We start from the raw sequence: 13,992 nt of genomic DNA, 5'->3' as shown, positions 1-13,992 counted from the left end.
ATACATGTCGGCAGAGCATGCATAAGCACTCTGCCCCACCCCACCCCATTACGCCTCAACCAAAGGACCCATGCGTCGGCGATCACACATCAATTGGATGCACCTAAAATGGTCGCTGCCTGTACATTATTCAAAAACGGAAATCCTACACTAGAGGTTTCCAACCTTTTCGAGTCCACGGCTCCCTTGACCAACTACATTCTTTCCCCGACACCCTGTGGGGCTCAGAAGCCCAGTTATGTCACCCCTTGCCTGCAGAGGTGGCAGCCTCTCACACCTTTTCGAACTCCCTCCCTTGTGGAGTCTTCCCTCAGCCTCCTCTCTTCTCCCCTCTCCTTGGGAGTCCTCCGGGCAGCTGCTGCTGTCGTCCCTGGTCTCTGAGCACCCCCCCCATCCCAACCAGAGGTGCCTCCTCACACTGCCCCACAAGGACCTGGGATTGTCTGTGCATTCTCATCTTGTGTTGATTGCAGTAGCCATTGTAGCACCATCCTGTTGTTTGTTTTATTATCCATTCTGAGCAGCAAGGGCTGATGGACTGGCTAGCTGGGCTCCCTTGCCTACTTGCTTGCTTACTCCATGGTTGCCTCAGCTCCTGGCAACCAGCACCCCCTGGCCAGCCCCAGAGGCACCATCCACCTAGGGAGCTTGTAGCCAGGGCTGCTGCAACAAACAGCTGTGCAAGCCCTTGGGAGGCAGAGACACAAGAAGGCATCAGAGGAGGGAGGGAAGAAAGAGGGACAGAGGCTGGTGTTGCCCACAGCACCCTTGACCATCATTCAAGGCACCCCAGGGTGCCACGGTACGCTGGTTGAAAACCACTGTCCTAAATCCTTTTCGTCTTTGGCCACTAATGCACAGCTGGAGGAAATTCCTGCCGTGCCCCTATCCCAATGACAGACGACACACGACGACATAGCAAGGTCAAGCGCAACAAGCCCTAAAAGTAGGGAGAGGTGGGCAGGTGTTCTGAATGCACACACCAAAAGAGGAAGCTCTGGGTCACATGTATGGGCATAAATAGGTCCCTTGAAGCGTTTAGACTGTGTCCCATTGGCCAGATTGTACCCAGCTTCAAGGGACCTACCAATCCGGTGTTGTGGCTAACCAATGGTACCCACCCACAACACAGGGTGTTGGTTGTCCAGGTCTCACTGCAATACATGCCCTCTTTAAGGGAGGACCCAATTTGGTGATTTTCCTGTTTCACTTTCGGCCTTATTGCCAAAGGTGACGTCATGTCCTTTAAAAGCAAGATTATTCCTATTAAGCTATGGCAAGTTTCTTTCTGGAAGAAGAGCACATCGAAATGATTTTTCAGGCTGAATGAGGATTGTTTTGTGGAAGAATGGAAGCCTTTTCCAGAAAATTTTATGGCATGGTGAATTTGCAAGCAGGATTTGAACTATGAGCAACAGAAGGAACGAGAGATTATTGTATGGTAGTTATTATATAAATGAGAGAAGACAGAGTGCCACAAGGGGGAGAAATTAAAACACCATGGAAAACGGGGTGGGAAGTGGGGGAGGGAGAGGGGCAAAGAAAAACTTAGGTTTTGGAGTGTACGTACATGTGATTTTTTTGGAAATTTAATAAAATGTAATAAGCAATGAAATGAGTTTTCAGGCTTCTTTTCCAAAATGCTGCATCACTTGGTGCTTTTCTATCACATGCTAGATCTTAAAAAGAGAGAGAGGGAAAGAGGGGGGATAAAAAGGAAGGCTGGCCTCAGTCTTGGTGGGCCTTCCAAGATGGGTGGGCCTTGATATCTGCCCAACCATGCCAGACATTAAGGCCTATCAATCCTGTCTGGTGTTGCCACCAGGCCTTCCCCCGCATCCAAGCCCAAAATTATTGCTGGAGAATGTTTGGATCAGCACCAGTAGATGCTTTCCGGCTGGATGATGCTAAACATATTGCTTTAAAACGTTTTAAGTGCAGCCGAGCACTTTGCGACCTGACATTTCTTATCAGCTCCCACTGTCGTGCACTTACGGGCTGGACAGTATCCAGCATGGTGTCTGTTTCACGTTGTCTCCCCCGGCGTTACAGACATATGGGAGGTTGGCCTGGGCCAACGTTAAGAGCCTCTCAACTTTCATTTTAAAATAACCCTGCAAAGATCGTAACCCAAAGTTCCCCAGGGGAATTCTGCAAGCCAAAGGCAAGTCTGAGAAGCATGACTTGCAACAGCAAACCCATCAACCGTCCTGGAAAAATCGGGGATATCCCAATTTGGAAACTGTGTTTTTGTGCATTTTTGGGACATAATCTCTTTCCCAACCCCAACCCCCAAACACTATCTTCAGGGGTCTAACCCGTATGAGAAAACTCTCTATTTGGGTTGAGATCAATGACCAGGGTTTCATTTTTTCCAGATACAACATATGGCTAATGTGTTAATAAGGGAACATGACCCTTTGAGAGAATGCATACCTTTTGAGATGTTTGTTTCGTCCTCAAGATTAAAGGGTGTATAGGGAAAGCTGTGCAGAATGCTGTCAGAATTAAATTCAATTCCAGGTGCTGATCAAGAGCAATGGCAGAAAGACAGACGTAACAATATTTCTGTTGTCGACTGGAAATGGATTTGGAACTTAGAGCACCATTAACTGTATGAACCTTAAAGAAAACTCTTATGAAGGGGGAACTCAGATGGTATTTCACCCCATTAAGAATGACCCAAATTTTTAGGACTCAAATATATAGGAAGGGTTAGTCTCACATCCATCTTGGAACCATTCCTGGGAACACATGCTCAAGTTCCAACCTTTTTTCGAGAAACGCTCTAGCCCTTTGGACACTAGGTGGCAACCACATAAATATACTTGATTGCTGGAGAGCTCTTAGATGCCTTCTCCCTCTTTCTGGGAAGTGTTGGTCTGCAGTAAACCAGCCCAGCTCTTTCAGATGCAAAGATCTTTTGCTGCAAGCAACGGATTTTCAAACCTGGCTCTGATTCTAGTCTTGAAACAGATGTCTGGTGCCATGAGCAGTGCTTTCCTCACCTGCCTCCTTTATATTTTCATACCTGCAGGTAAGTGTTTTGTGATTCATGGTTGGTGGTGGTGGTGGTGGGGCTCAGAGAGGTGCAGGACCAAACTTTGGCTTGTATGCGCTGAGCACTGGGTCTCCTGTCCATTCCTCCACTTTTAAAACTTTTTTTTTTAAGGTTTGCATATGGTTCAGCTGGGCATGCCAAAATTCCCAGTGTGACGACAGCTGTTTGCTGTCATAATTTGCCCAGAGGCACTTGGTACCTTGATGCTAATTTGATTTGGGACCTTTGTGCCCCCCGGAGTCCTTGAAGCACTTAAGAAATGGCCCTGATTCATGGGTCCCCAGTGTTCTGTTCAGGGCTCATTCTAGAAAGCATGGGTCGGAGAGGTTTTTGGTTTGCCCCATGCTTTCTAGACCCTGGTCCACATTTTTTTTTGTTTGTCCCTCCGCTTCCCCTGGGAAAACCCGCTGTTTACTGTTGAATCAGAACAAACGTCTACCTGTGGAAAAACCGATTATTCTGAATCAGTGGTAAACGGTGGGTTTTCCTGGGGGAAAGCTGTGTAGACCAGCGCTCAGTGCGGGAAAGTCGGAGGGAGGGCACAACGAGTGAAATAAGGACACACTCCATTCTCATGCCCTGTGAACAGAGCAAACAATATGAATCTTAAAACATAGGCGCTACTGCAGAGCCGTGGTTTCAGTGTTGTTTCAAGTGCTCAAGCTATATATATCATTTATTGTTTTCTTATTTGACGAGAATTGGAATATAGGCTATTTCTGCTAGGGGTTACGTTTGTGCTTAAGCATTTATTTATTTATTTGCTTTGCTATTAGGTTATTATGTTTTACTCAAAGTTCCCTTGGGAGACTTCCAGCCGTTAAAGGCAGCCTATAAATATTTCAAATGCATTAGTGGAATAAACAACACTCGCCTCCAGCCTCCCCCCAAATATCTTGCTTATTGTATTGATTGATTCTGATTCCTAGCATTACTTTGCCTCTGAGTGCTCTGTTTAAAACAACTGACACATTCCGCTAGTGGGCCTGAAGGTTTGTATATTGTTTTGCAAAGCACTTACATAGGATCAGTTCACCTTTAAGTTTTCCCCATATTCATAACCTAATCGTCACACCCCTTTGTATGCCGAGCCAGTTACTGTGCTCTGTAAGTGAGGTTTCCTGGAGATGCCACCTTATCAGGACATCCGTTCCACACAATATACGAATTGGGCCTTTAGTGTGGCGGTATCTGCCCCTTGGAATGCCTTCCCCTTGATTATTAAACAGGTTCCACTTCTGTTGTCTTTTTGGCACCTGCTGAAAACCTTACCCTTCCAGTGTGGTGTAGTGGTTAAGAGTGGTAGACTCGTAGTCTGGTGAACCAGGTTTGCGTCTCCGCTCCTCCACATGCAGCTGCTGGATGACCTTGGGCTAGTCACACTTCTTTGAAGTCTCTCAGCCCCACTCACCTCACAGAGTGTTTGTTGTGGGGGAGGAAAGGAAAGGAGATTGTTGGCCGCTTTGAGACTCCTTAGGGTAGTGATACAGTGGGATATCAAAACCAAACTCTTCTTCTTCTTCTTCTTTTTTTTTAATAATATTTATTAAGAATTTCCAATTATAACAATATAAAAAAACAAAACATCCAAATTTAAGATCTTATTTTCCATAACATCTTTCCAGGACTTCCCCTCCCCTCCCCCTCTTGTATTCCAATTCTTACAAATAAATTCAGCAATTTATTATCCCAAATTTTAACCTTATTATCATTAGCCCAATTTAAAAATATTTTCCCATCTCCTAAGATCGACCTATTCCCTTCCGCGCGTTCCCCCCTTTAATATACATAATAGATTAAAATATAATAAAATAAAATATGATTTTGATTTTACAGCCTTTGGATTCCAAATCCCTCCCCCTTTTCCTGGTTGCGTTTCCCGTATTGATCAACATCTGATGTCTTCCTGGAGTTCCCACATTTATTTAAGCCATAGTCCTTTACCAGTCTTCTTTAATTTTAAATGTCCAATCTTGGAAGGAGTCTATCTCAAAAAGGCCCATTTTTTCCATCCAGATTTTTATATACTTGGGAGTAAAACTCCAATTTTATTTCTTAAACCTTTCAAATCTGGATTTCCCAAATGTTCCCACTTCCAACTTTGTCCAATTCTTATTATTCTTGTTGTTCTTGTTAGTCTCTCTCCTCTTTCTTTTCCTGTTTTCCTGCACAAATGTTCTAATTCCAAAAGCTTCTAAATTCCACTGCAGAGGCTCTGTTATTCAGGAACGAAACATAATGCCAAGTCCCTTCCATTTTCAATAGATAAGTCTATTGTCTACTTTAGTGTGTAAACCTCTGTAGTCAAAATAATGTTCCATTTCTGCAGTTTCCCAGGAGATAAAAAGTTCTGTCAAATTCGATGCCAACAACTTGTAATATCCCTCGGCTCCTCTAGGTGGATTATAATAACTCAGTTCCCTTCCAGATCACGTCCACCAGTCAAAGTAACTTTATTATTCCTTATTTTAAACATTTTGTATCCAATTTGTAACAAATATAACCGGCAAAGTCCTCGTAACAAAGTTCTCATTATTGTTCTTCTGCTTTGACAGCTCTTTGACAGCTGTCAAAACCTCTCCTTGTCTTCTCCCGGCGCTCTCACTAAGACGCTCCCAGGTTCCGGGGCGGGGGGTTGCTTTTTGAATAAATTCCACTTTTCTCCTCCAGCTCAATCTTATAATTTTCCATCGCGAAATTTCATAACTTTATCAAAATAAGGTTGCGCTCAATCTTAGATGTTAAGTCCTTTACTTTAGCTCCTCTACAACAGGGGGGGGGCTGACTTCCTTTTTATACCTCCCCCGCTCATTCCGAATTCTTTAAAAAATTTCTCGCCTTTTTTAATCCAAGTTCCGATTACTCACGGGTTATGCTTTTAAGTCCAAATTTCCAATGGAAGAAGTCAGCGCTCTCCGTCGAATGGCATGCGGCTTCGCTCGGCAGGGGAAGCGGAGGACTCAAAGCACCACCCCCCCCGTCACCCGTTCCGCAGCCTTTAAAAAGGCTCCTTCGCGGGTCGGGGGGGGCTCAAAAGGTGCCAGCCGAGTCACCATGTCCATGGGTTTTAGCGCCCATGGTTTTTAAGGGTCCCCGCGTCGCCGGCGCGGCAGGACCCAGCCCCTACCGAGCAGGCTCCCTCCGGAGCTCGGAGGGAGTCCGCCATTCGGCGATGGCGCCAACCCGGAAGTCCTCAAAACCAAACTCTTCTTCTTCCACCAAGTCTTTTCAGCTGAGAACTTTCCCAACTGCATTGGAATTGTTTCTAAGTTTTTTTAAAAACTAATTTATCACTTGTTGTTTGACACCCTGGGCTCCTTTGGTAAGAAGGGCAGGATATTTTAAAGAAGCTGACCTTTCAGTGCAGAAGCACCCATACTTTGTACCTCGCTTCTAATTCACATCAGGTGGGCTCCTTCACTGTACTCTTTCTGACTACTGCTAAAATGATTTCTGTTTCAACAAGCCTACCCGGAACCACAGGATGCGGGTGGTGCTGTGGGTTAAACCACAGAGCCTAGGACCTGCCGATCAGAAGGTTGGTGGTTCGAATCCTGTTGCTTGGTCCCTGCTCCTGCCAACCTAGCAGTTCAAAAGCACATCAAAGTGCAAGTAGATAAATAGGTACCACTCCGGCGGGAAGGTAAACGGCATTTCCATGCACTGCTCTGGTTTGCCAGAAGCAGCTTAGTAATGCTGGCCACATGACCTGGAAGCTGTACGACTGGACCTAATGGTTAGGGGTCCCTTTACCCTTACCTTTACCCGGAACCACAGAAAGTTGATTTGTGTTTCAATGCTTTGTTTTGTTCTTTTTTAAAAAAACTTGGCTTGGATTTTAAATATTTTTGGAAGGTTTTATAAAGCTGTTTTAAACTCTTTTTATTGTTTTATTCTTTTTGTAAACTGCCTTGAGGTGAGGTGTTTTTTTTAAAAAAACGATCAAGTGGTTTATAAATTTGATGAACTAAAATAACTAATATAAATGTAAATAAAATGTTCCGTGGCTTTTTTTTAGTCCTGACAATTAAAGAAGCCGGCTGACACCTGTTTTCCTTTTCCTTTAAGGGTTTTCCCTGGAGTGTTGGAGTTGTGAAACAACTGGAAGGAATTGCCAAGGGCAGAGGCAAACTTGCCCCATTGATTACGAAGAATGTGGTGTCCTTCAGTTGGAGAGGTCATTCGGTAAGGGCAAAGGGCCTGAATTTGTGGGGAAAGTTTGGAATTGTTTTGACTTTTCTCTTTCATGCACCTGGGCTGATTGGATCATGCAGGATAGGTACTCCTCATCTGCACCTTACATTAACAACAGTATCATACCGCTTTAAACAGACTTCCTCTAAACAATCCTGGGAACTATAGTTCACTAAAGGAACTGAGAGCTGTTATGCTTGAACAGCAGGACTTCCCCTGCTGTCCACCCCTAAATGTGTTCTGCAGGGTCTCCCAGAGTATGAACTGGGAAGGGGCAGGCAGAGGCAGATTTAGGAGAGCCTGACTTGTTTGCCTGCACTGGGTGCTAAGCCAAAAGGGTGCCATGGGGTGGTTCCACAGTGACGTAGATTAGAAGATGAGAGGTAGTGGGGTTCCAAATTTTGGGACCACTGAAATTTGAATGTCTAAAATTTGCCAGGGCATGTATCTGCCAGGGAAAGGTAACTCCCCCAATCACCCATCAAAATTGGTTTAAACTGGTATCTTTGTTGATTGTATTGATGGTGACTTCTCTGTATTATTGCTATTTTATTCTATTTGTGTTGTTATTGTTAACCGCCTTGAACACCATTTGCTGGAAAGGCAGGGTACAAATTTAGCGAATGAATACAAAATAATAACTGTGCAGGGGGCAGAGGTGGGGGAATCCAGCGGTGCTACCTGGGGCTGATGGGAGTTGTAGTCCAAACCATCTGGCAGGCGCCAGATTGATGGACAAAAGTGGGCTCGATGGACCTAACCGTAGCAGCAACCAGGTTCATTATAACATTAGGACAACAAGATGTTGAGCTCCATGGCCAGGAATTTTCTTGCAGCGGATACTTCTCTGCTGTATCAAACATCACCTCTCTTTTCCTATCCCTACAGGACAAAATAAGCAGACAACTGTGAAGAACTGCACCCAGTCTAACAACTGTGACAAAGAACTTGCAGTTTTCAATATGGGCAAGAGGCGGACAATACTGGGCAAGATTTCGTGCTGCACAGCAGATGACTGCAAGAGCATTAACCCCTGTAGGTACTTTGACGCCTCCTTATCTCTCCCTGCTTACCATATTTAAGTCGGGGGGGGCGAACAACTATCCAATGTCTTCTTTCTTCCACGCACACCTTTTCCATTTTAATCTCACTGGGCTTGTATCAGTGAATGGCTTGATCCAGGGTTTGCCGAAGTGGTCCTCAAGGGCACCAATATGCCCTCCGGTACCTACTAGAACACCTCTCAAAACTCTACCATGCAGGAAGAAGAGAAGAGTTTGGATTTGATATCCCGCTTTATCACTACCCTAAGCGGGTGGCGCTGTGGGTTAAACCACACAGCCTAGGGCTTGCCGATCAGAAGGTCGGCGGTTCAAATACCCGCGATGGGGTGAGCTCCCATTGTTTGGTCCCAGCTCCTGCCCACCTAGCAGTTTGAAAGTACATCAAAGTATAAGTAGATAAATAGGTACCGCTCCGGTGGGAAGGTAAACGGCGTTTCCGTGCACTGCTCTGGTTTGCCAGAAGCGGCTTAGTCATGCTGGCCACATGACCTGGAAGCTGTATGCCAGCTCCCTCGGCCAGTAAAGTGAGATGAGCGCCGCAACCCCAGAGTCGTCCGCAACTGGACCTAACGGTCAGGGGTCCCTTTACCTTTAACTTTAAGGAGTCTCAAAGTGCCCAACAATCTCCTTTCCCTTCCTGCACCACAACAAACACTCTGTGAGGTGAGTGAGGTTGAGAGACTTCAGAGAAGTGTGACTAGCCCAAGGTCACCCAGCAGCTGCATGTGGAGGAGCAGAGACGCGAACCTGGTTCACCAGATTACGAGTCCACCACTCTTAACCACTACACCACACTGGCTCTCAGGAGAGGTTGTTTGCTGTTCCTCCTCATTTCCCACTTCTGCTGGCTTAACTTCTTGTTCCTTGAAGATACATCCTAAGACATGCCTGCATTTCAATGGTTACCAGTAGGCTGGGCCTCCACTCTGTTCTGAACAGAGGAGAGGTGCAAAGAACTTCTCTGTGTGTGACAGTGGCATGCAAATGTCATAAATAATAATAATTTGGTTGCAATGTCTTATCTTATCTCGGGTCTACCTGCCTCCTCTTTCTTGCAGTGCGTCCTAGAAAAATCACAGTTAACGGATTTAGATGCCCGTCTTGCTATTCTGTGCACGGCGTGTGTGTGGAAGAGTCTATGGAATGTTCCGGAGATGAGTACTATTGCGCTCAGTTGTTTCAGACCCCAAGTACAGGTAAGTCATTCTGACGTGCTCAAGGTGATCCGATAAGAAACATCTCCCCTTCCCTGTGTACTGTATTTTCAACTTTACACATGAAGAGGGATTTGTTTGTTAAACCACTATGGGAATTGTAGGTCGGGGAAGTGGCGGGAATTGCCTCCTAACTATTCCCAGAATGGTTTAGCAAGCAACACTCTCCTCCCAGGGAACCCTGGAGATTGTAGCTCCATGAGGAGAAAAGCTCTCCGCACCCTTAACAAACTACAGTTCCCAGAATGTCCCTTTTCACATCCTTGGGTAGTTTTGACAGCAGCTTTCATATGCAATAGCCCACTGAGGGTTGCCACCTGTCCTGTATCATACAGGTTTGTCCTGTATTTCAATGTAAAATGCTACATCCTGTGATGATACAGCTTTGTTCTGTATTTCAGGTCTTCTCTCTCTCTCTCTCTCTCTCTGTGTGTGTGTGTGTGTGTGTGTGCGCGCGCCAAGTTAGGGAACCTCTTCAAATGCATGTCTTTGAAAGGGTGTGTGAACAGTCATGTATGTAAGATCTGGGTAGCCAATCACAGGCAGATTTATAAATTCATGTGTATGTGTGTTTACATGTGTGTGTACCAAATTCCAAAGGGGCCACCCTGTTAGGCTGCAAGAGTTTGCAAGAGATTGCTTTGAAGTCACTTCACCACTGGATGGGGGGGGGGAATCGTCCCCCAACCACCCCGCCCCACCCTGTCCCATATTTTGCCAAAGCAAAGGTGGTAACCCTTTATTCTAGGCCTCTTCTGTCCTAGCTTCTCCACTTCCTGCATCCGGCCAAATAGAATTAAGAATAGCATCAGAGAATTGAAGCATTGAAAGGGGCCCCGAGGGCCATCTAGTCCAACCCCCTGCAGTGCAGGAATCATTTTGCTCAATGTGGGGCTCCAACCCACGACCCTGAGATCAAGAGTCTCATGTGAGCTATTGAGAGGGAGAAGAGTTTCAGGGCCCTTCCATTCTCCTGATGTTGACTGCCATCTCCTGAAATTCTCTCTGCAGAAGGGAACACTGTGACCATCATGAAGGGGTGTGCAAACAAGGCTTACTGTGATCAGATGGAGAAGTTTGCCTCTGCGGCCAAGATGAGGTTACTTGAGACGAGCCATTGTGTACTAGCCTCCAGAGCAGCTAGCATCATTCCAGAATTGTTTGGACTTTTCCTCTCCAGCCATGCTGGGCTCCTGTTTGTGACAGGCCTTCCATGATCCCTGCATGATAAACCTGAGCAATTTCTCCTTTCCGCTCAGGCGTTATCCAGAACGTCGCCTTTTTGTGAAGAACGTAGAGCTAAGAGAGTCAAATCTTCCAGGAAATATTTTCAAAAGAAAGAGCGTTTCCTCTATATATAATATAATTTATTATTTATACCCCGCCCATCTGGCTGGGTTTCCCCAGCTACTCTGGGCAGCTTCCAACAAAATATTGAAATACAATTATTTTATTTTATTTTTATTATTTATATTTTGGAAGGAGAACGGACAGACGTGTAGCATTTATAATGCTGTAGTTGATGAGGAAACATGTTTTGAATAGTAACTCCTTTGCTGCTGTAGTTCAGCCATGGGGAACCTGAAGCACTCCAGATATTGTTGGACAACGATACAAATATTTATAAAAAAATCTATTTATGGACTGCTATTTCATTTTTTAAAATCCACAAAGTGCGTAAAACCATACAGTAAAAACATATGAAAAAGTTAGAAACAGACACCAGTTAACCACTGTAGAAAGCTGTATTCTTAATTGCCTGCGTAGGCCTGGGGGAATAGAAAGATTTCAGCAGGCGTTTAAAAGTTGGAAGAAAAGGCACCTGCTGATCTCTGTTGCAGTGTTCCACAAGGCTGGGCTGATGATGTCATCACGCACACATTACAAACTTGGGGAATGAGCAACAACACTCATGCAAATGCAGAGGCGCCAGGTTGTTGGCCCCTCCCCAAGACTGAGGGGCCCCGGCATGTGGTGCGCATGTGTGACATCATGCATGCGCCATGCTTGCATTGTTGTGCTGTTGGGAGGAGGCTGAGCGCTCTGGAGGAGCCGGCTGCTGAAGCTGCAATGTTTGTTGCCTGATGTGTGTGGTGTCGCATGCGCACGACATGCGGCGAGCCTCCTCAACATGGAAGGGGCTCGGCCCACTTTCAACAAATATGGAGGGGGCCAAAGACACCTCAGGCCCCTAGAGTTGGTGTGCTTGTGCAGATGATCTCATTGCTTGAGCTGGGGATATAAGTGTTCAAGCGATTCCTGAGGCACCCTGGACCTAGGTTGATGGCAGGATGGGGTGGAAGGAAGGAAGGAAGGAAGGAAGGAAGGAAGGAAGGAAGGAAGGAAGGAAGGGACCACCCAAATAACTAGTCACTGGGATGCTCTCTTAGGGACCATAGGATTGCACGTTTCACATATCTAATTGTCTGTCTGTCTGTCTGTCCCTAATCTCCACCCTGTTCAAAAATAAAACTTTCTAGGCTTGTGTAATGAGATAATGAGCCACAATATGATGTGTGTATTTCTTTACATGCTTGCCTGTCACAATGCTGATTGTTGAAGTGCAAAGTGGAATCAGGAGCAGAGTTGCTTTTGCACGATAAACAACTGTATATTGACAATTTCTTTCAATCAAATGACTACATTGTAAATGTTAAGAGCATGCATCGGCTCTGCTTGTGGACTGAAATATTGTTATTTGTATTTCTAGCCTATTTTCTAGTCAAATGAATCCCAAAGCTGCTTACAAACAATAAACAGTTCAATATTCCCATTGTTCTAGGCACATTTTGCGACAGGGAATTTCATTAGTGCGAGAGGTTTCTGACTTCTGGGTGCAGTACTGTGTCTAAGATTTCAGATAAAAACTGCAGAGCGAAAGGAAAGGTGGACCTTTTTTCTGACCACTTCCATCTACTCTCTGAAGCCTGGAGAAGAGACCCTCTTAAGAATATTAAGGGGGTGGACAGGGGGAAGGACTAGACCATGTGAAAAATGAACATAATATTTTAGCTGCAGTTCATTCATTTTCAGCTTTGTATTCTTCTTGTAACAAAAGTGCACCTAGACATTCCGTTGTTGCACCCATAACCTACATTTAAGGTGCCATTTAGCTCCTGGCTTTCATATCTCTGTTTCTAACACTGACAATAAATAACAGTAACAAAACAGAACATTGCAAGTACAGCATAAATCATGTAAGATTCTTAACAAATCACTTGAAAAACAATCACAATCTATAAAACACCATTAGCAAAGCAGCAACTGAAAAATAAGAGGTAAATGGAGTTGATTTGGTTGCCTTTCAAAGCGTGTGTCTTTTTTTGTAGAGAGAAATGAAAGTTGTCCATGTTAGGATGTTGAACCAGTTTATAATTCTGCACCACTATGCTGCTGGTGGTGGCACTGTGAAATAGACTTAATTGTGTTTATTTTCTAGGGTGCAATGCCATCATGATGAATCATGAAAGCGGATGAGACTGGGAAAGCATTACGTGCTATGCAGTACTTAAAAGCATTAAACAATTATGAGGAGCCTTATCCAAATAGGGAATAAGATTTCCCCTCTTCCCTAGAGACCTTTCATCAATGGTTCTCTGCAGCTGCTCTGAAATAAACATTCAGACCCGAGACTTCATCTGTAGGGAGCTGTGGGGTGGAGGGAAATAAAGGTGGAAGATCTACAGAGCATTATTGGTCTGTAATGGGGTATAAGGTCAATAATGGGTAGGTCACTAAGCTATTTCCCCTTTGTTCCAGCCTGTTGGCAGGCAGTGCTGAGAATACTTGCTTTGCCCCGGGCACTTGCAACCCATACTATGCCACTTCCTCAAGGGTCATCTAGTACAACCCCCTGCAATATAGAAATCACAGCTTAAGAATCCCTGATAGATGCTTTAAAACTTTCAACAAAGGAGATTCCACCACTGTCTAAAGTAGTTAGTTCCACTCTCAACAGCTCAATTTCTAATGGTTAGTGAGAATCTCCTTTCTTGAAACTTGAATCCATCGGTCCGAGCCCTAACCTCTGGAGCAGCTTAAGCAAAACATTTCGATTTCCACCTTCTCCGATCTGCTCCGATGTGAATGAAGCAGAGTTGTGGCTGCAGTGGCAGTTATAGAACACAGAAGATGGAACGTCCAGGAGAAAGTGAAGCATTTCCCATAGCTGAGCAATGATCTTCTAGGCTGAACGAACCTCTACAGAGGATAACAGGACCTTAACTGCTGCAGTGTTCCAGCATTTTGGAGAGTCAGTCGAGATGGGAAGTCCTCAGCACAACATATTAAAGCAAAAGGTAATTTGTTAATTTATATATGGTATACATATATGTATACACGGGAGCACATCTATACTCGTGCACACTCCCATACACCCCCACTGGATGCCACACCACATGGCTGGATGTCACATGTGTTGCTCCGCCCACTTTTGTCTCTAGCCACACCCACTACCACT

General features: G+C 45.0%; 1 protein-coding gene across 1 annotated transcript; it reads left to right on the top strand.

The window, feature by feature from the left end:
• Window positions 1-2,835: 2,835 nt before the first annotated feature.
• On the top strand, window positions 2,836-12,034 carry LOC309346002 (phospholipase A2 inhibitor gamma subunit B-like). The gene is made up of 5 exons (XM_081869615.1): window positions 2,836-3,037; window positions 7,130-7,246; window positions 8,144-8,290; window positions 9,378-9,515; window positions 10,545-12,034. Exons 1-5 carry the CDS (start codon window positions 2,851-2,853, stop codon window positions 10,748-10,750), a joined length of 795 nt encoding a protein of 264 aa, XP_081725741.1. The 5' UTR covers window positions 2,836-2,850; the 3' UTR covers window positions 10,751-12,034.
• Window positions 12,035-13,992: the final 1,958 nt, after the last annotated feature.

This window comes from Podarcis erhardii (assembly GCF_964252035.2).
Source record: "Podarcis erhardii genome assembly, chromosome: 7".
NCBI lineage: Eukaryota > Metazoa > Chordata > Lepidosauria > Squamata > Lacertidae > Podarcis > Podarcis erhardii.
The sequence above is the reverse complement of the archived record's forward strand: the minus strand, read 5'-3'. Positions and strand labels throughout refer to the sequence as shown.